The sequence below is a fragment of the Dromaius novaehollandiae genome, chromosome 3, assembly GCF_036370855.1.
Source record: "Dromaius novaehollandiae isolate bDroNov1 chromosome 3, bDroNov1.hap1, whole genome shotgun sequence".
NCBI classification, from domain to species: Eukaryota; Metazoa; Chordata; class Aves; order Casuariiformes; family Dromaiidae; genus Dromaius; species Dromaius novaehollandiae.
In genome coordinates this window covers 8,227,607-8,255,236 of record NC_088100.1, presented here as the reverse complement: position 1 = coordinate 8,255,236, position 27,630 = coordinate 8,227,607, and the positions used below count along the sequence as shown (strand labels likewise).

Sequence of the window (27,630 nt, the reverse complement as noted above, 5' to 3'; positions counted from 1 at the left end):
TAGAGGAAGAAGGAGAAGTGTGGATACTGTTTTGAGACAACCATGGTTTGTTGAGATATAGGTATGAGTGCTTGGATACTATACTGTCATCCTACATCTGGTTGGGAGAAAAGCTCTAATATCTGTGCTTTCGTGAACCGCTCCATCAGATGCTTTGGTTTCAAAAGGCAGGGTTGTGGCTCTATAAGAGCAAGTGGAGGATGATGTTAAGACTGCAGTACCTGTAGAATGATGCATGATCCCATACGGAACCATTCGTTTTCTCTAGTCAGCATGTGTACAGGGTTAGAAGTGGCTGTTGGATGAGAACTGAGCAACAATTTTCTGGAGAGGCAGTAGTGGAAATGATTCTTGAGAATGGTCAGCACTAAGGGTGAGTAGCCAAGAATAATTGCTGATGACTGGTAGGAGTCAACCTCTGGACTTTGAAAAAATAAATTGCAAGCTATGTTTGAATGGAATATTTCCTCCTCCTTGTTAGAGAGGAGAAAAAAGGATTTTCAGTTTTTGTGATGCACTTTTTTGGTTGTTCTGTTCTCAGAACATAAATCCCTGACTTAATGATATGGGCTTTTGAATTGTGGAGAAGTTTAGTACATGATTCCTGTAGACTGCTTTAGCTTGGGAGTATGGAAGCCTGGCAGGAACAGTACCATGTCCTCAACACCATCCTTAAGATAAGAGAGGGGCTAAACCCAAAGGTTTTGAGGATACTTTTTTCACCCTAGCTTTTCAAAACGTATAGCATTTTAAAAAGGTTTTGTGGACTTGATGCTGTAGATGCTTTCCTTTATGCTTTCCTTTTTTTTTTAGTATGCTTTCAGGCTTTTTTTTTGTGATGATGAGGATTAGAAATATCTTTTTTTAAAGAAAGGCTAAAACTGTCACCTGCTTTTCATCCTCCCCAGACAGGATAATGAGTGGACCACCAAAGAACTTTCTGATGAAATCATAAAATCACTTCCTCCTCAAGATGAACCAAGACAAAATAGAGTAGATTTGACTGTGGCAGTACAGCGGGGGTGTTTTCCTCAAATAATTGCTCACCTTTGAGTCCTGGATCTGACAAGGTTGATTTCACATCCCAGAATTTGAGGATGAAGAAAAGAATGGAAGCTGTCTTTGGCTCGCTTTGATAAAAGCCTGCTTTAGCTTTGTGTGGAGTGGACACTTGTAAGGTCGATGCACAGAAATATAGTTTACAGGGGGAATGATAACCTCTAGTGATAATACCTTTTTCATCTCAGTTTCTTACCTGTCATATTCTGTGGTCTGTCAACAGCTGATTGGTGATTTGCTGTTGCTTCTTGCGGCCATCCAAAAGAGATTTTTTAATGCTTGCCAGGAGATAGTCAAAGAACTCTGTAAGCTATTCATTGGGTGTTTATGAAATGCTTCTCATCTTAGTATCTATGTGTCATTGAAGAACTCAAACACCTGACATTGGCTACAGGTTTATGCATTTCATTTGATAAAGACAGTAGTTCCCTCTCTGGCGCCACATCTAGTGGTACAAAAGGTTGTTGGAGACTTGTCACCTGAAAAGCAAGCATGTCACCTTTCAGCAAGGGTGCTGAAATCAGTTCAGAGTTTGGGTTATGGAAACATGAATCAATGGGTAAATAAATGCCAGTGTTTTCAAAATGGTAATGAATATAGTGCTAGTTTGGCACATTTAAAGAGAAAAAGCATTAATTCCCTACAGCCAGTCCCTTTTGCTTTTTGAAGAACCTTGTGTCATCCCTGATCATGTCCATGCCTCACCTAGTATCTTCTCTCTGACAGTGGCTGGTGCCAGATGTTTCAGACATTGTGCTTTGCTTATCAGTAGCAAGTCACCATCAGAGCATTCAAGCCCTTCAATATCTTGAGCTTGAACGAACTCAAGTTATTCTGAGATTACTGATGGAAAAAGAGGGGAAGGAGTTGTTCCAACAAGTGGTCTGCAGTAATTGCAGGGGTTGAAACCTTCCCTGATTCTGAATTGGTAACATGCAAGGTATGCTGTAGGATGGCTGTTCTGACAGAATAATTGAATATTCAGAGGAGCCAGAGGAGCCTCGGCTGCACTTTGGTTGTATTTCTCAGCCTCCCTAATAGGCCAGCCTTAGGGGAAAATCGTAATGCACTGGTGTGACAGCATGGAAAGCTTGGTTTAACGTTTTGTGTTATAGTTTGTTTTTATTTGTAGTTTGCTCTTCCTGATGCCCATCTTGTTGCCTTTCTTTTGAGGGAGAATTGCTGATCTGACTTCAGAACTAAGTGAATAGCACTGCGCAGAGCACATATTCTATTAACTGGGAAAGAAGATGTACTCTAGTAGTTCATTTTATACGCAGAGCACCTCCTTGAACAAGTGATATAAAGGCATAAATTAAACAATGCTGTTCCTTGATCTGCTGCAGCCCTGTCACTTACTGTAACTATTGGGCCTGAGTCTCAGTCTTTTTCTTAAAAGCAAATGTTGCCCTTGGGACTTGGAAATTAATACGTTGATTTGAGTGAATAGCTATTTGCATGCACCCTGAGGCACTGCAACAATGCAACTGTTAAATGAGGAGCACAGCCTGAAATTTAGAGAAAAAGGAAAACCCAGCCCTCATCCCTGAGGCTTAAATGTTGAAGCTAAGTTTTCTGTGTGTTGGTTATCTTTAAGAACAACTATTATAGTTGTTCTAGGCACCTTGAAATTCCCTTGGACGCAGTATTCTTTCAAACAACTCCTGAACAAGGTTTGAGTGTTAGTATGGGTGAACAACCATTCCCAATAAATGGCTATTCTCTCAGACTGTGTCTAGAGAGGGATCTAATTGCTCTTTGCCACTACCTAAAGGAGTTACAGAGGAAATGGAGCCAGACTCTTCTCTGAGTAGCACAATGACAGAGCCAGAGGCAACAAACACAAGTTATAATGTGGGAAACTCCAATTAGATATAATGAAACAGTTCTTGACAGAACCTGAGCAACCTGATATAAATTGGCCCTACTTTGAGCAGAAGGTTGGACTGGATGACCTGCAGAGGTCCCAGCCTAGATTATTCTATGATTATGGAGCACGACAAGGATAGTCACATTTTTGCCATTTTTTAAAACAAATCTAAGATATATGTCAGGTTCTCTTTTAGAGATTTTTCTGGGGATTACTTGTCTCTCTTGATGACCTTGTCTTTTCTCTCTCCACTGCCTCTAAAGAAAGAGGTAGAGGAGCACAGAGACAGGGTATGCAGAATTGCTGCTGGTAGACTTGTGCTGGTGGCCAGCAATGGGAAGCAGAGAGGAGGAAGTCTGCAGGGCTGAATGGGATCTTGGTTGATGCTGTATTTCTACATGCTGTAGAGTTCCCTGCACAGATGTCTATAGGTCACCAGCACAACTGTTTCATCTCGGGCTCGAGTGTGGCAGAGTCAGGAATTGCTGCTTTGGCAATCTGACTGCAGTCAGCCCTTTTAACTCAGAGTAACGTTAATGAGACTGAGTCCCCATGCTTTATTTTCTTTAGCAACTTCATTATTGTGTGTGATGTCATCCTGTAGCGAACAGGAGAAATTTGATTCTGCATACTGTTTTCCTTCTAAAAAGATCGAGACTTTACAGAACAGGGGAGAAACCAAGGCTTTTGTATCAATAGTCTAGAACAGGAGGAGCAACTAGAGAAATTAAAAGGGTATATTGTGAAGGGAGATCAGGCCTGACAGATGTGAATCTGGTGCCATGATGGACTAGGACCTCATCCAACAAACTGTTAACTGCTCACCTTCAACTTTCCCCTTAGCAGCTCTGCATCTGGGCCTTTCTAGCCCATTATCATAAGATTGCAGGAATATTGAGATTAGAAGAGACTTCAGGAGGTCTCTAGTCCAAACTCCTGCTCAAAGCAGGGCCAGCTAGGAAGTCACACCAGGTTGCTCGGGGCTTTATGCAGTCATGTCTGAAAACCTTCAGTGATGGAGACTATACACCTTCTCTGGGCAACCTGCTCCACTGCCTCATAGTGTCCTCACAGTGTAAAAGCTTATACCAAGTGTGAACCTCTCATGCTTTAACTTATGTTACTTATCATTCTCCCATGATACACCACTGTGAAGAGCCTGACTCCATTTCTTCAGTAACCTCCCTGCAGGCACTGGCAGGCTGCTAGTAGGTTCTTCCAAAACTGTCTCTTCTCCAGGCTGAACAAGCCCATCTCCCCCAGCCTCTCCTCACAGGGTGAGTGCTCCAGCCCCCGACCATTTTGGTGGCCCTCTGCTGAACTTGCTGCAGTTTATCGATGTCTGTGTTGTACTGTGGGGCCCAAAACTGGATGCAGTATCTAGATGCAATCTACATGATGAGTCTGGCTCAGTTGCATTTCCTGTATACTTGATAGCTATGCCAATGTAAATAAGTGGTATGACTGGAATAAGTTTGGAACATTTGAATATTGGTTCCTCTAAGGATATAACATGGCTGAAGGCCAAATCACTCAACCTCTATCGCTCTTTCTCTTTCTCTCTCTGTCTTCCCTCCCACCCCCTTTCTCCCCATGTGTGAGATGGTATTAAAACCTACTTTTCTCATTGTTAGTTGTGTCTTTGTTATGCTGCACTGTTATTAATCACCTAAATATTAACTTCCTGTCACTAATGATGGTTTTTGTCATATTTCTGGCAGGTTACATATCACAAGTGTTAAAGAATTATACTGACCATGCCTGTGATGGAGAATATGTTTCCTTGAGATGTCCTCACAGAACAACCATCAGCATCCAGTCTTCTTTTTATGGCCGAATTGTACCAAGTCATCAGATGTGTCCTTCTCGCTATCCCCACTCCTATGCAACTTTAATTAAAGAAGACGTTGCCTGTTCAGTTGGCACTTCCCTTCAGGTATTGCATGTTAAACTGGATCTCTTCATTCTCGACTTCACTTCATCTTTCCTGCAACTTGGTTCTGCAGAGACCTGTACTAGCACTGCTCACCTGACACAGCTTAGTGCATGATTCATCTTTGTCATGTTGACAGGGATGAATTAGATTTCGTTGGTGCATTTCTTAATTTTACTACAGTTCAGGAATGTGGTCAAAACAGAACTATATTGCGAGACCAAATTATGTCCAAATGTATTACGACCAAATTTGGACTGTGTTGGAAGATTCATTTTTTAATTCCTCCTTCCCAAAGGGTAGCTTTTTCAACACATTCAGAAGTTGCCATCAAGGTCTTTTTAGTTCAGAAATGATCCTTTTTTTGTGGGGCTTTTACTTTAGTAACTTGAAACCCAGAGAGAATCTTTGGCTTTACTTTTTCTTCTGACTCAGTTGGCTCTTAGGCCACTGTAAGTGATCATACATCACTTGAGCATGTAATCTCCCAAGCGTCAGTAGTTAATCACCTCTGTCCATTTGTGTAGAAGATGACTACATGTATCATCCTGAGAGCACATGTGACTTCAACAAATCAAAGGATTGTTTGGAAGGTGCGTGTGTTACTCAGTGTCAAGAGGAACGACTGAAATTAGAAACATGAATTGGCTGATGTTGTTGAGATGAATGGGGTCTGCTTCCAGATGTAAAACTAAGCGCAGGCCTTTCCGCGTGCAGGATTTGGGACTCTGAAAACTTTTGGGCAAAGACCTCAACTTTTCTTAAGTGCCCAGCGCGTTTATGGCTATGAATCAATAATAACTCATAATAAAATTTATAGCAGAACTAAGATAATGAACCTACAGGGCTAGTGAAATATTTCTTTTATAATTTGGCTGAAGGCCAGCATTTCCCACGTCACTTCTAACTCTTGCATTCAGGACTTTAGAGAAATTTAGAGCATTTTTTTTTAAATTGATATGAGTGCTTTGGTTTTGAAATGTCAGTGGTAAATTCTCAAGAAATTGCATAGGATTGGTGTTTACTTGTATGTACCCTTAAGATGACAGATTTGCCGTTGCCCTCATAACACTTCCATTGCACATCAAATGACTGAGTTATAGTATGGGAGGACATGGTCCTTATCAGTGGGAGGTTTTCCCTGATATGATAACGAAAGCTCATAATACAACAGACAGGAGGCAGCTGTGCTGTTTAGGAGGGGAGAATATGAACTGGGGCCTTTGGCGGAGACTAACCTTCCTTTCTTTTATTTACTGCCAAATTTACTTGAAACATTTCATTAGCTGGCATGATTGATACCTATGTGCATAGCCTCATCCCTTGCAGGTGAGTGGCCCACTTAAGGCATCTGGAACAGCTTGAGAACAGGGAAGATGTAATCATTGGCTTTTCTTGCCATGGTTTTATGTGCAGGAGGGATTTAAAAGAAATCTTTACCTACTTAGCTTAGCTCCTTTTGTCCTCGGAGCTAACTGTTACCCCTTAGGTTTGCCTCCAGCACTTGCAGCGCTTCTCATTACAGCTCACCTATATGAATGGTGTGCTTTATAGGCAGTCTTGCAGCAGATGTCTTGTACAATACATTTTCTACATGACTGAGACCAGTACACTCCTATTTGTGCCTTTTGTGGGTGCAGACCTGCTAGGGAGGTAGGTGACACTCTCTACTCTGCTGCAAATTTCTTATGGGACCTTGGGCAAATTCCTGAGTCTCTGTGGGGGAGATCCACAATACCTCTTTGGTGCCCCTAAATCTGGATTTGATATCTCAATGTGCAGTGCCTGGCCACAATAGGGTGAATGTGAATGCCAGAGTTGGATCTCTTGGCTCTGCCCTTAATCCTGGAGGGGGTGAGGCCTCTCCGAAGGGTAAGCCAGGAACTCCATAAGCTCAATGGCAAGCTGCCTGGAGCTAGCCGGTAGGAAATGCGTGCATGTAGGAAAATTGGAAAGCTGTAGACAGGAAAATTGTGTGTGCTTTTGTGGTTTTTAGACTCAGTTGTATGGCCACTATAGACAGGACCATTGTGTGTGTGTTCTGATTGGCAGTAATTTAAAAACTCAGCTAAACCAAACCCTTTGCAATTAAGTACATAAAATCACCGCATCTAATCAAGCCCAGACTGCAGAAATTTATTGTTTCTCTGAGAGTGGCATGGAGGGAGTGTAAGGGGCAGTTATTAGTACGGTTCCGTGCAAACACTACCTGTGAGTAACAGTTAATTCTTGTTTAAAGGCTCTCTCCCCTGTAAATGTCCAGTCCGGACATCGTTTGTGTGTTAAAAAGAGAAAAGCAAAGGTTGCTTACACTGAGACAATTGCTACTCACTACTAATCCAGCCTTAGCTGGTCGGGTGCCAGGATCCCTTGCTTTAGTTACTTGTTTTTGTCTGAAATGAGATATAGACCACTTGGGAAACTGTGTCTGAGACATTAAGGCAGTGACCCCAAGCTACGCATTTCTGTTATTCTAACACTACAATATCAGATTCAGTGGAAGATTTTCAAATGCATAAGAATTTGGACATTTGGACTGAGATTTCAGTTTTAATGTGGTTAGTCTCTCCTTAGCTTTTGGATGGAGTCAGATGAATGTGGAGAGATCAGAAGAACAAACTAAAGTTGTGCTGAAAGGCAAGTGTTATTTGCTTTTTCAGCAGTGCCATCTCCATTCCACCCTGTTTAGCAGGGGACGCAGAGCTGGCACAAGACACATGAGACGTGTTAGAGTGCCCACTGAAGGAAAGTTAGATTCGTGCTGTAGTCTTGAAGCGTCTTTGAGATATTTCAAGGATGGAAGTGTAGAAGGTGCCTACTGATCCTTTAATATTAGGAGCTAATTTGGGACACTAATGCTGTAAATAGAATCTGGTATTGTCTCATCTACACTTCCCTTGTAGAGTCTTGCAGAGTGTATTCCTGACCAGGAGGTACCTTGCACTTCCTGGCTGTGGGGACATCTCATGAGATCTCCCCCCTGGGGAAATAAGGAAGCTGATAAATGGTGTACAACAGCAGTGAATGTTTGTTCAGCTGAACGCATAAATGTTGAGGTAGAAGACAAAGGAGAAAGAGGAGTGTTAGTATTGTGCATTGCCTAATGATAAGTGCCTAATAATTGACTAGTGCTAAGTGAATCTCTTTAGTAAGAACCCTAGTCACTACTGGCCAGGCTCACAATTCACAGCCTGTGCCTTCCAAAATATATGGAGGCCCGTGTAGGAAGCTGCTCAGCTGAAGAAGAGATTTGGAGTGATGTGTTTATAAAGGGTTCTGCAGCCTTATCCCTGGATCGGTGTTCCTGATGTCACTTGTTTTCAGAAATAAGTGACTTAAGGACTGTATGGGAGAATGTTTAATGGTTGGTCTATAATTAGTGCTTTTTACCAGAAAACTAGATTATACTGTGCAGCAAATTATCTGCAATATTCTCATTTTTGTAAATTGACAGAAAAGTAGAATCAAAGCTTAATTAGAAGCAACAAACAAACAAACAAACAAACAAACCCTGGAGAGGCATTTATCTGTTGTGTTTCTGCTTCCAGATATTTATCAGAGAAATCATAGGCGAACTTCTTCCTTCAGAGATGTGTCCACTGAAATCAGCAGGAAGCTGCAGCTTGGAGGGCAGCGTTTCCCAAGGGGAAATACTGGTTTTCCTTAGAAGGTGCTCTGGAGCTGAGTCATGCGTCTCATTAGAAAGACCAGCCAGGTCGGGCAGGGAGCCTAGGCACGGTCTGTCGCCTGAGTGTCTTTCAGCGCTCTCCGGGACAACCAGCCGTTGATGACAAGAATCACTCGTGCTGCTGATGTGGAATTTCCTTTTGTCCTTTCAGCAAGATACACGACACCTTTGCTGCCACCGTCTCCTGCTGTCGCTCTCGCAGCATGTGATGCAGCTGTACAAAAGGGAGCAGATTCCTTGCATACTAACCGTGGGATTCCCCAGCCCCTGTCCCCCTCCTTTTTATTTATGTCCACCAGGAAGGTTTGCATGATAGAAAGCAAAGAGGAGCTGACCTCTCCGCTGATGGGAAGATCAGACAAGCTTTCCACTGGCCGCACCCCTTTCAAAGTGTGGGGCAGCTGTTGATGACAAAATGATGAGGCTGGAAGGTGTGTGTGTGTGTTACTGTTTCTAAAGATGGTGTTACGTTCCCCAAACAGTCTGGATTAACAATGTGGGAGTGTGAAATGGAGAGTAAAAGATAGTGATTCAACTACTCTAGCTTTCCTGGTAGGCCATGCCCAGTCCTGGAAGGATATCGTATAATCCCAGAAAGGATCCTGAACAACAGAAAACACAGTGATGGTCAAAGTGAGAGAGGTGGGAAAAAAAGAAATAATTTGCAGTAGACCACATGGTCATTAGCACAGCTGGGAGGAGAACCCAGGAACCCAAAGTCCCTGTCCTGGGTTCCCCGGGCTGCATTGCCATTCATTACATTGCACATTCGGAGGTTTCTAGGGCTTAGAGACAGTTTGAGCTTCAGTCACAGAAATGTCAGTAAATTAAGGAGCTATTTGGACAATGCTTAGTCACACTATGCTAAAATTGCTCTGCAGAGACTGGTGAGCAGTGAAGTCAGGGTCCAGACTACTATACAGGGTCCAGGTTACTATAATGCCAAAACTGCCCTTAAAAATCACGGAAATGGTGCAGCTTCATTCGTGAATCTTGAACAAGCTGACAAGCTAATTATTTGCAAGTAGAAAAACTGTTTGATGCAGAGGTCACAGATAATCTCTAAATTGCCCTATCTTTGAAATCTTTGGCCTGACTGAAACAGCTCGTGAGCGCAGTGATTATGTGCTGCGGAAGGAGGGACACTGGAGGCAGAGGTGGCTGGTGCAGCCTGTCTTCCCGATGCGGCAGGGCTGCTCCCCGGGGTGTAAGCCTACTAATGCTTTGTTTACTCTAGATTTAAACTTTCCAAGTCATGGGGCTTCCATCATTGCCACCGAGACTCTGCTTGACAGTGTAATGGTTTGCTCTCAGTGATCTTTTTTTCTTTCCAGTCTGTGTTTTCAGCTTTCCCTTTCTTTAATCCCATGACTTTTGGTTATGCTGCCTTTTGTATTTCTTCAGCTAAGACCTCCTCTCCCTTTGAAGTTGACCCTGCATACAGATTAAGTTCCCCGCTATTAGGAAATGTAGGTAGTAGTTAATTAGTTGATATTTGTAAAGCACTTTTTTATCGGGTCCTTCTGTCTGCTGAACGTATCCCTGCTTGTGTTTCACTATGAATCGCTGTCTCCAGGCTCTGCCAAGGCTCTGCCAGAGGAGCTCTGGTGAATCTTGCTGCACTGTTTTAACATCCCAGCCCCACTGCTGGAAGCCCAGCTCCTCTCTTGCAGTTTACTACTCCCATAGCAGACCTGGTGGAGGGGGAATACGTGCCCAGTTTTCAGCTGTTCACTTCACAGTCTGGTGTATCAGTATAAGTCACCCAAGTTGTGGACATGCATTCCCTTCTGCTAACTCTGCTGCAAGTCCATGGGAGAGCGATAAAGAGATAGTAGGTAGAGTACTAAAAGCTGCCATAGCTCAGTGGTCGGGATTCGGGGCCTTTGATCTTCTCTCCATTTGATGCACAGATTGAATGTGGTAATTTGGACAAAGCTAAATTACTTTGTAGTAGAGCAGGCTGGGAGAGCTGCTCGGTCAAGCTCTAGGCAGGTAACCTGGATCTCATCAGCATGAATTTCACTTCCTTGTGTATTCTTTTCTTCCCTGTTGCTAAATGTGATTTGTTTTGTTTCTCCACCTCTTCCTAGGAATATCCCGTTACTCCATGGACTTCAGTAATTTACACTAATGAATGGGAAGGATTGTGTGATCTTTATAATAATTACGAAAAGGACTTGTAAATATGTTTGCAACTTAAAAGCACTAAGTTTTCAGTGTGTTTAAAAATAGTAAAAATATTCAGCAATATATAAAACAGTATCAAAATTCAAATAAAACATGGCATGAAGCCGCTGCAAATGCTTTGTGCTGTGTGGCTCTGCAGGGAGAATTAATTATTTATTCTCATTGCAAAATTCCTGGAGATGCACCAGTGTAACTATTGTTGTAACTGCACCATAATGGTTACAACTGGACTGAATTTGAGCTATAAGCTCTTAATCTTATTTTTAAAATTACTGGTACCTTCTTGTGTAAAATTCTTAGTAAAAATCTCTGCCCATCTTCATTTGACTGCACACATCTCTGATCCAGCCATGCATCTTGTGCTCTGAATTACTCTCCTCAGCAACATGCAATTTGGACAATCATTTAGTGGGGTTCCTCTCTGTAATTTCATGCCTGACTGATGTGCCCTGGAGCCATCTTTATGTTCCTTTGATGATGGAGGCCGTACAGAGAGCAGCCCTGTGGCGAAATCCCAGCTCCCCTTGAGTTTTGCCATTGGCTTCTGTGGGTCCAGAGTCTCACCCTAAGCGTGTTAACTCCATGAACTACTGCAAGGGACTAAGAACTGCGATAAGTTTAATTGCCTTGCATGTTAAGCTCAGTTGTGGTTTATTTTAAGTGTGCAGGGGAAGAGCTTCTTGAAAAGTGATTTGAAGAGACAGGAAAAAAAATGAGTGCACCCTTGGGAATGGCTGAACACAGCCGTCTTGCAGAGCTCCCATCGAGTTGCAGATTTAAATGTTATTATTTAATGAGCACAAGCAATTACTTAGCTAACAAGCACAACAAAGTGAGCACAAGAAATGTGTTTCATCTGCAATGCCCACTAGAAAGACATGGTTTTGAGCTTGAGGCTGCCCTTGCTTTAAAACCCGGGTCACTGCAGTGAGATTAATCCAGGGCATAAATCACAGGGGTTAGATTAGTGTTTGTTTTACTTGAATTCACATTTCCTTCTCTCTTATCTCCTCTAAATCTTGCAGCTTCTCAGCTCAGTCATGAACCAGAGAATGGAATGGGCTTAAACAGCCACAACTTCCCTCCTGAGCACTGGCTGTCAGCCCTCAGGCTTGATTTACCATTGGAACGCAATTATAAAATGGCACAATGCAATTAATGTGTCTTCCCTCCCCTTTTGTGCCAGACAGGAATTCCTCCTCCACCTTCTCCTGTTGAAGTGATTTTTTCAATATAACCTAATCCAATGTAACTTTATTTTGCATTAGTCAGGGGTCTACCAGATGATGCTCGCATAAGTAGTTGGTTGTATATCCCAATTAGGGATAATTCTGCATGTCCAGAGCTATTTCTATGCAAGTTCAGATTGTTCATGGGCTTTTTTTTTCTTTTGTGGTTGTGTTTTCTTACCTTTACAGCTGACAATATAGGCAAAAAAACCCAGGGCAAACACAGAATGAATTTGCCAGCTTTTTTCTGCCATTGATCAAAAGCCACCTGAGCTCAGGATATTCAACTCACTAACAAGTAAACTTGCAGCCTTCCTGCTGTCAGTCGAGCTGACCATCCACAAACACTTCAAAAACAACATCTGAAATCTGCCAGCGCTCTGATCTTGCCTCTAAGTGTCATTTTGAGAGTAAGCCCAGAAAGCCAAGCTCTTAGCTTGTAAGGGCCCCTATAGATGTAACAGCAGATTCACTGAGCCTGCAGCGGGGTGAGTCTCATCTTGTCCTGTGTGCTCTGCAGAGCTGCTGTGTTGCACGGTGTTGAAGAAGCTGCTGGTGCATAGCACATGCTGAGGAAAGCAATAGGGAAGAAATTTTCTGTGTACGCCAGGCTGGGCAAAAGTTGTAGGCGCCAATGTTTCAATTAACAATAGAGCTGGTGTAACTAGTAGTGGATTTTATTATTTTTCTAAACAAGAACATGGTGCCATCAACCATTGCTAATTTTCTTTACATTCTTCCTGATGTATTTCACTGAGCACTCAACATAATTTTTATTTTACTCTTATGAATGTATTTCTTTTGTTTATTACATACAAGACTTGATTCAAGCAGTCTGCAGGAAGCAAGAAATCTTACAAATGGTTTTTAATAATATTTTCAGCAAAATTGTTGCCATTTGTGGGGGAGCAGAGTGGAGGCGCATTAGAGCCCTCTGAATGAAGAGGAAATATTGATTTCTCCTTCCCTATGAAATAACTGTTTAGAATTATGGCAATTATTAAATTATATTGAAACTGTAGTTAAACATTAAAACCAATTAATAAAAGTCATAATCAACATTAAGATTAAGGTCTCACAATGACATAGATAATTTTTGCTCCATAATTTGGGTACAAACTTTTCCCTAAGGCTCTGTGTTACTTGGTATACTGCAGAAAGGAAGCCCAAGAGGTTTCATTTATGTGAAAAATATAGAGTAAGCAATAGCTGCCAAAAGTTAGAGCAGAACAAGACAAAGTGGCAGTATGTAAAGGCTGCCTATGTTCGCTGTTCTCCGAGATTGGTAGGTAGTTGCCTTTGCTCCTGGTGTTGTGCCTGAGGACAGATGAGCAAGTGCTGCTTAGGCGTCGAAGCTGAGGTTTTCAAGGAGGCTTCTTGCTGACCTAACTCAGCTGCTGTTGAAATCCACAGTGGTTTTCCCGCTGGTTTTAATTGCACCAGTTAGGCAATGCTGAAGGCTTTTGAAAAGTCCCACCCACTTGGTATGAACACGTTTGCTGACCAAAAACCTGGGTCTGCTGCCTTTGAGGGGACAAATGTTCCCTTGTGGGAAAGAAAACTTTCAGGGTGTTTCTTTCTTCCATTTGCTTTATGTTCTTAGTGCTGCTTAGGTGTATACGCAGTCCAATACCAGCAAATCCTTTCAGGTACACAGTCATTTGGAGAATATTTCTTGCCATACGCGAAGCTCTTGAGAGTTGTCCCAGTTGTTCTTTGCCTTGTGAGATCAAAAAAGGTATATGTGTAGAGACCTTACTTAAATTCCTTTGCAACTCATTGGATTTTGCATGAAATTAAATTTCACGTGCTGAGTGGACAGTCAATCCTTACGAGCCTAGACGAAAGAATATGCTTTTTCTATATATTTTAACATTAGAGGGCTAGTGGATCCTCAAAACGCTGCCAGGTACCTCCTTCAGTATTCACTTTCAGCCTTTCCATCCATCGGCCCTGTATTTTGAAATGAGAAGCCTGCATTTTATTAGCTTTGTGACTGGAAAATAACAGCATATATTTTCTGTTCATGAGAAAAGGCCTGAATTGTCTTGGTTTAAACTTTAAAATAAAAGTCAGACTTGAGGCAGGCACGAATTCTTGCATGTGTCAACCCAAAAGGTGAACGCTGTAGGAAGTCATGAGCAACCACAAATGCAGTTTCAAATTGCAAGTGAAACTGGAACAGCTGTTGCTCCTGTTGTTCTGCGGATGACATTCAGGGTTATAATGCTAGAGATAATATATGTTATGTTCAGGGAGGACTCAAAAATAGATGGAAATTCACTGAAGTAGAGAGAAGATTTATTTGGATCATGGTACAGAGAAGGAAGGGCCTCCTCGTTAATGGCACAGGGATTAAATTATGGGAAAGTATCAATATGAAGGTGGGTATAAGAAAAGGGAACAGACAAAAGAGACCAGGGAGTCTAGGGGAATTTTTGAGAGAGGATTTTCCAACGCCTCCTTGCAAGTGAAAATTAATTGTTCTGGGAATGGCATTCACAGCTCCGTGGAGCAGGGGCTTAGCGAGGCCAGTGAATTACCTTGCTCTGGGGTCTCAAAATGCTCTGACAGGTTCATGTGTGTCAGGCAAACATTATGGTAATTTTAGCGCTTTAGGGGCTCTACAGGAGTACATAAATACCACCTAAGCCATCCAGCTGATCTTAAAACTTAATTACTGCCCCACTTAATAATATTCCCTCCCCCCATTTCTGCTTTAGAGGATCATTGGGTTAAAAAAAAATCATTAATCTTTCTTAATGAAGCTATTTTCTAGCAGGAGACAGAATGCCTTGCCCCTGTGGATTCTGAGATGGAGTTTTTATGAGTGTTATGAATGGGGAAGTGGGAAGCAAGCGTTAGAGAAAAAGCAGTCCAAAAAGGGGATAGTGCCCCAAAACTCTCTGACTCACAGGCCCTTGCTGAGCTGAGCTAAAAGGAATGCAAAAGTCATGGGGGGAAGAGGAGTGAGCCCTATTAAAACCTGACTAAGTTGGCTGTATAACAGTATTCCCACCACAGCTACTAATTATTAGAACACCAGCAACTGCCAAAGCTTTCATATAATCGAGACAAGAACTCTTTTAAAGCACACGGTTGAAATAATTGTGATTCTCCAGAGAAATCAAAAGCAGAATGGTCGTGGCAGAGCTTGGGCCCCTAATTTTGATTGCCAAGTCTGATCCGCGTCCTCAAAGTTGCTTTTCCTGGGACACGCTCCTGAGACAGCACTGCCTTACGCTATGCTTAAACTGTGTGCGAGTGCTTCGAAATCTCTGTGGGCAGCTCAGTGCTTTCTCTTTGTACATGCAGAAAGGAAAAGGAACCGTTCCCCTTAAAATAGCGTGAGTCTTGGGCCTCTCCAAGCCCAGGGGAAGGAAGCAATTACCGTGCTGCCCTGTTAAGGGCCGGGGCTGCTGAGCCCTTGGGCCTGCTGATGAGGTAAGGATCGCCTTTCCGTTCCCGAGCTTGTCTCCGTTCGGCGAGCCCTTTGGGAGACGCTAAGGTGTTTTGTTTTCCTGTTTCTTGTGCGTGCCTGTGTGCATCTCCTGATGAAGAAGATGCTGGATGAGTGCCAGGACCGACGGAGCTGCCAGTTTCTCGTCAACAGCCGGCTCTTCGGCGCAGATCCATGTCCAGGAACCGGCAAATACCTCATCGTGTGGTACAAGTGCAGACCAAGTAAGTATCTCTCCATTGAATCTGTTTGCTTTGGCGAGACCAAAGCGATTTTCTGCTTAATCCTTGGCAGTGAGGCCTTTAGGACGTTTTGTTCCCTCCCGTATTTATTTGCGGTGGAACAACCCCCTTGGGTGCAGAGCACTTCCCCTCTCCCCCTCGCTCGCTGCGTTGCTGTTATGCCGCTTCTCCGGCTCTTTCCTTCTTGCCATGGGTCCGAAGGGTGGATTGTTTTTGCAGGTGCCCATGAAAGCTTTTGCCAACGCTTAGCTCACACTGCCCTGTAACGCTGTCAGCAGTGGGTGGGCCGCTCCAGCTCCCGTCCGCAGCGGCCCCTGTCCTGGCGGGCTAGCGGACTCGCGCCCTCTCGGCCTGCCCCGTAGCAGGAACAGGACCACAGCAGCATCGTGACAGTGGCAGTGTCGTGATGGCCCATGTGGGCAGACTTCTCAGATGCTGCGGCCTAAGGCAGGCGCTGAAGACCGCGGTGCTACGTGAAGCTCACCTGCCTATGCCGTGAGATATAAGCCAGCTTTTAATTGCTCCCATATCATCCTGGGAAATGCTAACCTATGCTTTGAGTGATCTCGTCAGCTCTGTTTAAATTAAGCAAGGCCTGTCCCTGGGTGCTGGAGGGCAGCCATCCGTACTGGGAAGTAGTTACCCTGGTGTGGTTTTGGCCCAGGGCAAACGACACACTCTTGACCGATTCCTGGCCCTGCCAGGGGAGTGAGCACAGCCTGGGATCGTTCTCCGTGAGCACTTGGGAAACAGGCACCTTGGTTTGGAGACCTATAAGGTTAAACGATGTGGGTGTAGCCAGAGAATAGGCTCTGGATGTTTTTAATTTACTAGTCTGGACATAGCATTTCGGATCAGCCCTGTCCCAAGCCCTTTTGATGACAGAAGTGACATAGTTCCAGCATCATATCAGCAAAATTGTGGGGAAGAAATTAAAAAAGGTTTGAGCAAGGAAGAGAGACATACCTGATTTCAGAAGAGATTTTGAAACAAAAGCAGAAGCACTCAAACTCTGAGCTGCACAGTAGAAGACATTTTGCCCTAGCATGCAGAGACCTGTGCTAATGAAGTGAAGGGATCTGGCAAGATCTGTGAGGAATTCAAATGAAAAGTAGGTAATGAAGCACCTGCACTTATTGCGGGGTTTTAGTGAGTGATTGGAACATCCCTTGTTAGATGAGAAACGTATTTCTATGAAACAGAAGCAATTTGCAGGGTGTTCTGACAAGTCTTCATAAACTTACAGGTTTTGTATCAAAGCTCAGAGAAATCTGACTATTGAGGCCTGCGCCGAACTTCTGAAGGTAGTTCAGGATCCCATTGTGCAAAAATATTTATGGCTTGGCATTCTTTGCCGGTTACAGATATGCTAAAAAAGAGAGTTTGTGTGTGTGCTGGGTAAGTGATTTTCCTGAAAGAGAGCAGGGGAAGTTGCTCAAAAACATTTCCCTAAGACATTTTTCAAGCAGCTATAGTTTTGCAGGGTGAAACAGGGTAACCTGACACAAGTTGTTGTTTCTTAGTCACTGGACAAACTTTTAGTCACTGGATTAATAACATGGCTTGAAATCTGTGAGCATTAACCTTGCACAGAGATACCAGGACACTTTCAAACTTTCCTTGATGTTTCCAGACTTCAAGTTTGAGTTTCAGAAAAAAATTCTAATGCTTGCGTGTGTTGATCTGTAACTGTGCTTCTTCACGCTGCTGTAGGAGAAGGTTAATGAGAGCACTGAAGAAAGACCGATCCATAGAATACGAAATAGAGGATGATGAGAAATTTTGGTGGGCTCTTTTGCACAATGTATTGCTTGTGAGCTCTAAATGAATCTAGGTCCTGTGAAGTGTTGATCTGCCCCGGAAAGTCTGAGCCCACATAGTCTTAACCAGAGAGTACTGGAGAGTCATTGCTGAAACCTACTGCCTGACACATGCTTTGATTGATAACTTTATGAAAAGACACATGCAATTTTGGGGCACTACTTCTAAGCCTGCATTTGTGCTCCTTAATGTTAGACAGAGGTGCTTTAATAAGAAGTCATTTAAGGTCCGAATTGTACTCTAGAGATACCTCTCTCTCCCTTGTCTAACAAGGGAGCCTGGGGTTGACAGTGCTACTGAGGCAGGTGCCTTGGCTAAGTGCCTAACTAGGTAGAATGAATGCAAGTTTTTCTGTCTGTAGGTATGAAATGCCCTTTGGGAGGTGGTCTGCCAAGCTTGGACAGGACATCCTTAACATAAATTACAGATGCCCAAGCTCTCCCACTTTAAGAGTTATGCTGGAACCTCAAAAATCCACTGAATAGTTGCAGTTCTCTAAAAAGAAAGCCCTTCCTTGAAATAAAGTAAAATTGAAGTTAGTGGCATCTATTGGTATTTTTACTGATGAATAACTAAATAGTGCAGTCTTCCCCTCCAGCCACTGTCACTGCAGTTACGTGTCTCTGACACTACGTTGTGTTTGAAATCTAGTGGTTTCAGTGCTCACTGGCTGTAAGGGGGTTCACTTGCAAGGCAGAGTGCTTTTTTGGTTTCTCACTGGCAGAATTTCAAGGAGATGGAGGAAAGCAAATCAGGCTGAAAAGGAAAGATACCCCAAACAGTGGGGCTCCCGGGAGCAGGGAGATGCAAACAATCTCTGCTGCACAAACCACTCCGGGCTCTGCGACTTCTTTTGCCAGAAGCTGGGAAGACTTGAGCAGAGATTTGAAGTGTTGTGGTTCGCCTCCTCTAGAAATTCAAAGAAATATTTTAGAGAAGTGCCTGCTTACCTAGAAGTGGTAAGAAATTCAATGGCTTGTGTGTCTTTGGGAAGTGTTGTGCTAAACATGATCCCTTTTGCTCCGAAGGCTGGATCTGGGGTCTAGCAGACACTTGTCCGCACATACAGGACTCTGGTATGTACATGGGACTGCTTTTAAATGGCAGATGCTTGGCAGTCCTGTGTGCATTCTCTGTGCCTGTAAATACACAAATACACTGTGTGTATGTGGGTGTACATTTAATTTTAAGGTACAGGATATTTAATCAATAAAAACACTCTGTTCTTTTGTATGTATCTTTGCTTGGGGTAAGTGAGACTTTATTGCTGCTGTGTGGCTTGGGGGACAAGGTTCATCAAAATATATAGGGGCTTAGCTTCTATTTTTTCCCCCCATTGCATGTAGACCTTAGTTACTATATGCGCCAGCCTCTGGGGAGATGTTCAAGAGCAAAGTACAAGTGTCTCAGCAGAGCACACAGCACAGCTACAACTTGTGCTTCTAAAACTTGGAGTTGCCTTTGCAAATCATCCTGCTATCGACAGCCCCAAAAGAGAGCCTCCAAAGGGTCCCTACAGGTCAAGGTTGAGACATGTTGGTGGAGCAGTGAAACCCAAAGCTATTCTTTGAGGCTAAATCTGTGCTGAAAGTGCTGGAGAACCTCTGTGGGCGCTGGAGCTCCGTCACCCATGTGATTAAATTGGTAGCACAGTCCCTGGCTGTGCTGTGGACCAGGCCAACTAGCACTCTTCCAAACCGCTTCTGGGCCTGGTTTGGTGTTTATTGCTGGCCAAGGATAGTTTCCAATAGGCAATTTGGGTATGACCACCCTATTTTGGGGGATAAGAAGGTTTATGTGTATGGATTGGGCTGTTCAATGCACTTGGCCATAGTGTCCAGAGAAAGGGCACATTTAATTTGGCAGGGCAGATGTAGCCTGACAATGACATCCAAAGTGCACTGAAACCTATGATCTGGCCCCAAATATGCAGAGAATTTCAATCTGCAGGGTACCTTTCAGGATCATTAAAAAATTGCACACAAACCCAATTATTTCTCAGGTAACATGCTGATTTCATTTAGACCCATTAAGTATAATTACTGGGTAGGCTGCAGGAACATATAATTAGAGGGAATTGACATACTATTTAATTGGTCTAACATGAATTCCCTCTAACTGAAATCCAGATTCACTAATATTATTCAAACAATTGAATCCCCCTTGCTTCAGAGACAAAAAAACGTGTGGGCTCATGTGTTGTTGTAAGCTAGGAAATATTTGCTCTGTGTGCCAGACTTTCTGGAGGGGCTGCATGGTCTAATCCTAGCTGGGAGCAAGATCTCTGGGTCTGCTGAAGCCATGCCGAGGAAATGACTTCCCTTTTTTGCACCCCAGCTGTGCCCTTTCAGTGATTTCACCAGGGCTGGTTGCTGTTATGGCTGTCCTCTGAGCAGAGGTTGACTGCCTCTGCACAGCATCTCTTTGCGTATTGTATCTTTTTGGTTGGTTGTTTTTTTCACTTTAGACTTCAAAGTGTTGATGCTTCTGGACAAAATGAGGATGTAAAGGCTTGCCTATCTCTGCAAAGGGTCTTACTTAGAGTGAGGTGAGTTGCCCGAGTGGCCGCTCACTGGCAGTGCTGTTGGGAGAGGAGAGGGCTTCAACCCTGCTTAGGTGGCTTCCCCCATGAGTGCTCCATGTAGTCCTTTCCCTTGTCTCAGTGCTTGCCTGCCTTCTCACCAATACACTGCCTTTGCCACTCTGTCCTGGGCACACCGTCACCTTGTCACCTCCGAAGGTGACATTTTAAAATGTTGTGTGGGGTGGCTGGACAGGATAATTGGAGGCTGGTGGGTATGAGGCTTTCCTGTATTAAACCTCCCAGCGATGCAACAAAGTACAGATCCAAGCTTTGCCGCTGAGCCTTCTATTCACAAGCCTAAAGCCTTTGAAGTTTCAGAAAGCCAGGATTTTGACCTAGGCTCCGATTGCAGCTCGAATCCCCCTGTAACAACAGTACAAAACCATATTTGTAAAAGGCACATCAAGGCTCTGAGAAATGCATCTGAGAAGGAAACGTGCATTTGCTGGTGATGGGTGAAGTGCCAAAAGTTTGCTTGGAGGTAGGAGGAGGAAAGCGGGTGGGGAGAGGGTCATTTTGTCTCAGTTCAGGACCTGTAGCTTTGATTTATAGGAAAACTTTTGTGCTGAAAATTGACATGGACAAATGTTTTGAACGGAGCAGGCAGTTCTTCTCTCCTCCATAGATTTAGTTCTAATCTAAGCGACCCATTTAATTCTTGTTAAATGCCGATGAGTCTTTTCAAGCATGGGAATTCCTGTGCTGATGTCATTGCCAAACTCTTACTCGGTTAGCTATATTTTTCTTAACTACCCTAGATAATTTTAATTAGAAGGCATTGGAATTTTAAAATCGATTAGGGATTAATTCTAATTAAATTGTCTTCTCATTAAAATGTCATCTTCAAGTTTGCGCTATCACATGGTGATACAGCTGCTGTGTTCCACAAGTGGCTGCCTTTGGTGAGGGTGTGTGATTTTTATAAGTGATACTTCAAAACCTTATAAACAGCAGAATACTATTACTTGTGGCAAAGTTTTTATGAGCTATCGAAGAACTGCAAAGAATCATCCTCTGTATTGGAAATTCATGGCCTTTAAGTTTCAAGCTGCCTTATACTTCCTGGGGAGCTGGTTGCATTTTGATCAGATTAGCTAGAATGTCTGGAAAGGACATTTTGGAAGGACTACCTAGGCTTGCAATGAATGTATCTTGCTCACCTTCTAATTTCCCTATAACCTGTTCTCCCAGTATTGAATCTGGTGTGAGCTTTGCCATTGAGTTCACTGGGCTGAGGATAGTAATACATTTTCTGCTTAATTCTGCAAGCGCAGAATGCTGCCTGAAAAGCCTCATCTCACCGCACACACATCTAAGGCCTTCTCTCTCTAGGCAGAATTTGTGCCATACTGTGAGAAAGAGCAGAGGCCTATGGATAGAACGAGGTCTTTTTGAAACGGTAAAAATCTCAGGCAAGAGCAAAGAAGAGGCCTAAATGTATTCTTGTTCCCTTTAACGCTGGTGATTGATTTTAGTGCTGGGATAGATTGGTAATTCAGTAGTTATCAACCCTTTCAGAAAAACATTAATCTCCTTTGTAAGACAGGTTTATTGGTGGCAGGAGAAGTTCACGGTATTGTTCGCTGCGTTGCTTTTTGGTGGGCCAGGCTTTCTAAAGCAGCGCGATGGAGTGCGGGCTGTTAAAATGGCACGTCCCTCTGGCCTAGCCACTGAGGCAGGAAAATGGGTCTTTTGCGTCCTGCATTCATCAACCCACTCTTGCTTGTCTGCATTATTTCAAAACTGTTTTGGTGGTGCAGGGAGTGAAAATTTATAAGGGCAATAAAACTTCAGGCAACGAATGCTGCCGTGATGAAAAGGTGTAAATAAAGGAGTGTTATAAATAACAGAGGATAGATCCATCAGCATGTGATTTGGGTCAGAAAACTTTAATGCTCACGATTAATATTTTTTTAAGCCGTTGATGCACAGAGATTTTCAGGCGTTGCCAAATAGCCCTCTCTCTGTAACACACTAATCACTTGACTGTCAGGAACAGGATTAAGAGGAACGTGTGATTTCACTGTCAGTGAATGCAAAGATTATTGTCATTTCCTGCCCCTCAGTGTGTCTGTAATGGTGGGGGGAAGGCAACTGCTGCTGACCCAGCAGAGTTAAAAATAATAATAACAATAAAAGATCCTAATTCTCTTTGCAAACTCATTGGGCAGCCCTGACTGGCATAAAAAGGAGAATGGGAAGCTAGTGAGAACTGGAGTATTTCCCATAGACATGGATGGAAAGATGCCCTTTGCTGGATCAGGTCTCCAGTAACCACACGTGAACCACTTCAAAGACAAATTTTCATGGCTTCCCCTTCCATTCTGTCCTGAAGTGTATGAGTCATAGAGCTGTGACTTTTATAGTTCGTCTACTGGCATTTAAGTTTCCGTGGGGCTCCTAGGAAAGACCAAGGGAAAGAACCCCTTTTAAGCCATAGATTTTCAGTGAAGGACAGTAAAAGAATACACCACAGTCTTTCTTTGCTAAGACAGGTGAGTAAATAGCATCGCGAGAAGGAACTGGGAGCTCATAGCCTTTGCCCTCACATACAATAGCTTTAAGATGATCCAGCCAGTCCTTAGGCATTGTGTACATCATACCTTTCTGACAACGGACGCTGTGCTGTGGGTGATATTTCAGTTGTGACAAATGGCTTTGGTTGTTGCAGGAGACAGAATGATCTGGGAACCTCCTCCGCACAAGAGTGTCCTTTGGCTTGATTAACCAGAACAAACACACAGGGAAACCAGGGCTGGGGTTTTTCATTATGGAAAACAAATCTACATGTAAGCACTGTCCAGCTGTGATGGAAGCTGGCAAGCTTTGGGTGATGTATTTCCAGAGGTCTGGCATACTGGTGAAGAATTGTAAGAAAGAAAGAGTATCCCACTAATGATATGCTTATAAACCAAACTGAGATTTGCTTTTGCTTCACTTTTGCAAAAGTTTGGATCTGTTAAATAGAATCCACAGTTTAAGGCAAGTGTTTATACCTTGCAGAACAGTAAGCAGAGCGGAGAGGTAAATGTATACAAGAATTCCTACCAGCAGTCCTGTATATGGAAGACCTATTTCACACAGAAAATATAGATCAGTTTCTCTCTTCAAATCAATATCTCTTGGAAAAAATACAGAGAAGAGAAAATCTGAAAAGTATTGGGATAGAGGAATGGTAATGAACTGTTTGCAATATTGCAAATTCTTTCAGTATTTTTTCAGTGTCAGTTCTACATTTCATTTTCACATTAAATATGCATTTTTAAAATGGGTATATTCTGATATTTTCAACTTTTTATTATACTTCTGGTATATACCTTCAAGCTCTACTCAAATGCAAACTTACTTTTCTGATCACTTAAAAGGCACCTGAGGCTGTCACCTAATCATGTCTCCAGGAGCTGGGACTTCTAAACATTAATGGCAGTGAGACTCATCATGAATTTGGGAGATCTGGTAACTATATATTCCTTCCAGCTACATCTTTTCTCCTTAGACAAAGCCATTCAGGGAATGCTGTGTGTTTAATTATTTAGAAGATCAGAGAACTGGCTTTTAATCTTATAGGTCTAATTTTTCCATGTTTTATGCTCCAGGCAACCCGACAGATTATATGTAAAAATATCAATAAGTTATCTTTTTCATATTCCTGTGTTAGAATTATTATCACCATTATTTTAACATTTGGAGAAGACAGTTTTAAAGATATAAAAGATTAAATTCTCCTTTTCAGCTATTTAATAATAACTTTAAGCAGTGTTCTTCCAGATTTATACCAGCACTGGAAGAGGAGAACACATAGTTCCATGAATGGTGGAATTAATGAAGCCTCTTTCTTTACATAGTCAGGTCATTTTTCCTTGGTGCACCTGACCCATATTTCCATTGCAATAGCTAAGGAATTCACCATGCTTTCCCTGGTACCTCCTATGTTGTGGCTGGTCCAGAGTTGCATCTGTGCTAATCGGCCACGTATTAAATCCATGCTGGTTGGCATGTGGGACAGTGCCACCATAACAACTGAATTTTCTCTGCCTTTCCTTCAGCTTTGGTACTACTTTAGCTCTGTTCTCTAACTAGCTGCCAGTTTTTATAAAACATTGTAGGAACTTAACTGTATTGTCACCTCAACTTCTCTGACAGGTTTCACTGAAATTTAGCTAACAGGTTCTCAATTCATTTAAAGGGGGGATAAATGGTGAAGCAGAGGATCAGGCAGCAGAACAGCCATAAGTCGCACTGTCTTGAGAAAATCAGCTCAAATTCGTTAGTGGAAGAAGTAGGACTAGACTTAAATTTGTGCCTGACTCCCAAGTGTTTTGTTTAACTCTCACTGTCTATCATATATGCTTTGAAACTGTTCCCTTTTTCCTCCTGAGATAACTATATACCTCTGGCCAACAGGAAAGTCCATCTAGGGGCATCTGAGCTCTGCTTTGGAAATGAAATGTAGCAGTTAATTTGCAACACTGCCAGCACTTTCAAAGCGGAGTAGGAAAAGACAACTACTTCAGACAATGAAAGTGACAGTGGGGAAAGACTCCTTTTAAACATTGCTAATTGGATGGGTGCATCAGGAGTGTAATTTTAAAGGAGTCTGACAAGGTTGTTTACAAAGAACAATCTTCTTACTTGCTGAAACAGTTTTCAGACCTCCAGAACTTAGCAGTCATTGAGTTTTCAGGGTCCTTCTGAAGTTGGCAAACTGCCTGTTTGATATAACTCTGGACTGTCATCTGAGCTATATCTTTCAGAGTTTCAGATTAGCTTCTACACAAGCAAGCAGTGCTCTCCTTGCCGTTGAAGATAGCGAACTTCAATTTTTAAAACTTAAATTACATCATCTTCAAAAGAAGTTTCTCCAAGGGAAAGCTGAACTGAAATTATGTTAAAAGATATGGCTTCCAAAGAGAAAGAGAAGACATTAGACTCAGAAAACAAATGCTTATTTGGAATGAAAAGTAAATAAATATAGGAACACGAGAATAGGAGTGTGGGGAAAAGGTTTTAAAGGAGGGTGCTAATTGGAAGATATTCTTTTAGTCCACTTTCCTTATTCACGGAGGAGCGCAGGAGTTGGTGAAGGCCATCCAAAGCAAGTTTGCTCTGTCTGCTCTGATATGTGCTTATCTAGTTTAATTCAGACATGTTGCACAGGGACCCTTGTTCAACGATACTGCTTAGGGGCATCTGCCCTGGTGTTTCCTGTCTTGGAGACTTATCTCCTCAAGTTCCCCCAGAAGAAATATTGACAGATATCAACTATACTCATCTCTCACATGATCAACACGAACACTGGAGCAGTTGCCCAGGGATGTTGTGGAATCTCCATCCTTAGAGATATTCGAAACCTGACTGGACTAACCTGCTCTGGTTGACCCTACTCTAAGTAGGGGAATTGGACCAGATGATCTCCAGAGTTCCCTTCTGACCTCAACCATTCTGTGACACTGTGAATCATGGTCTGGAGTGACCACACCTGTAGTAAAGGGTTCATCTTTCCATGGTTAACTCTTATTTTGGTTTTCTGTTTAGGCTAACACAAAAAGTTGCTGGGTGGTGACTTCTGCAGTGTAAATATTCTTCTGCCCAGACATGGGCTGAAACCAGCAAAATCTCATCACATGTGAGATCATCTTTATTACTGGGTGATGGCTTCCAGTCTCTATGAAAGTTTGCTGGATTTTAACATGTGACTCAAAGGTTGCACTTGAGCCATTTGGTCCACTCTGTCTCTCAACTGTTTAATTTTACAGCTAATCAGTATCTGATAGCTCTCGTGTTTTAGGAGGAATATATGCTAGAAACCTGTTATGTGACTGATACATGCTGGGCCAGGGATGGGGGGAGCTTTTTTTTCCTGAAAATCTTTTTTTTTTCTGTTACAACTTATCTGATGTAAGGTTGAGTTTTTGAAAGCATTTTCTTTTTTTAATATGAAAAATTAAATTTATGGAAAAATATTTAATTGGAGCAAAAAGAATGTTGACCTACGCTCATGCTGTTTTGAGATGAAATGGTCACCGGGTGTTGTAGTTCTGGTATTGCAGGTTCACATTATTCTCCCCAGTCTGGGAACTCTGGCTTGTTTACGTCTTCTAAGATACATCATGGGGAGGAGATTTGTTTTGCTAAAAAAGGGTGGAATTTTTCCATTATGAAGTGAATGGTTGGCCACATAAATCAGTCCCTTTAAAAAAAATTTTTTTTTTTGCTTTCCAGATAAATTTTCCAGGTATTGACAAATGTGTCTGTGTAAAGAACTGGTATTTTCTCTGCAAACCTGCCCTTCCCTCAATTTTGTGACTAATTTTTGGCAAATTCTCCTGTCTGGCTGTCCTCAGGATAGACCAGTGTTCATCTGGGAACAAAAGACTAACAGAAACAAATGACTAAGGAAATAAGGGTAAATAGAAGCAGAAATTTGTACATACTCTTGCTCTGGTGGAGTCTGATGGGGACAGTAAGAGATGTGGGTAGAAAGAGTGACACACAGTACTGGAGAGGAGCCTGCCATGACCACTGCTCTTCTGGAGAGTGGTAGGATAAGAAAGGGAGTTGTCCCTATGTTGTATTTCATAGACCAACACTAACCACCACCTAACGGTTAAAAACAGTTAAACACATTCATTGATCAGTTAAAGGAAAAGGCTAGTGCTGGCGGAATGACTGACCATAGTAAAAAGTTGTGAATTTCAAGAGAGGAAATGTTCTTTGTGGAACAGCTAACAGAGCTGGGATGAAGGAGAGCAAGGGAAAAACTGAACTGAAGACAAGCTGTTGCCTAGCAGGGAGAACATTTCAGTTCTGAAGAGGCGTCTTGGATGCAGTCTCATGAAGGTAGCAATTGTAAACTAGGTGAACTACAGAAGTAGGAAACAATCCTGAGGCGATAAGGAAGTGGACAAGATCATCTCTGTGTCCTACAAAATCTCACTCTTTGCTCAGATCCCTGTTTCTCAGATTTAAGTCTTTTAGGATTTTTGAGGAAGACAGATGTCTTTGCATGTCTTTCCTGCTCTTTGAACTGTGCACTGATTATGTGAACCATGCATATTGTAATCAGTAAAAGTTCATAAAATTTTCAACTAGTTCTGTTGTAAAATATTTTTAGGTGAGATAGATCTCTGGCATCAAGGCCTTCCATCACTTTGTTAGATGCAAAATCTTTTTAGAAGCTCTTATCTCTAAGATGTTTCAGAGATTGAGCCAACTGACATTTTGTTTTGAGCTTCCTGATCATGGTCATTCAGAAAATTGTCATGGACCATATGCAAAAATGTCCTTAAAGGGCTGGCTAAGTTTATTTACTACAGTTCAATAAATTAGTGTTCTTGTACACATCCTGTAATTACAATGGTTCTTCGTGTTCACTTTGCTATTTGAGAGAGCCAATTTTTCCATTAGAAACATTTATAATTGTTTTCCCTCAATTGTTCTAGCCATGTTATAATCATGTCATGTAACGACCTTTAAAACGTGTCTACAAAAGCCTGCAGCTGTTCCCTCCTTGCTTTCTCTCTACTGAGTTATATTTAAGCCAGTGTCTCTGAA

General features: G+C 42.5%; 1 protein-coding gene across 6 annotated transcripts in view; it reads left to right on the top strand.

Moving 5' to 3' along the window:
* EVA1A (eva-1 homolog A, regulator of programmed cell death) overlaps nt 1-27,630 on the top strand; it is a 210,713-nt gene that overhangs the window by 56,015 nt on the left and 127,068 nt on the right. For 5 of the 6 annotated variants that reach the window (XM_026092334.2, XM_064508332.1, XM_026092332.2 and 2 more), the window contains 2 exons: nt 4,651-4,865; nt 15,530-15,653. In XM_026092334.2, coding sequence (XP_025948119.1) covers nt 4,651-4,865; nt 15,530-15,653 — 339 coding nt within the window. The remainder of the gene's footprint in view (nt 1-4,650; nt 4,866-15,529; nt 15,654-27,630) is intronic. The other variant, XM_026092331.2, reaches the window with a different exon arrangement.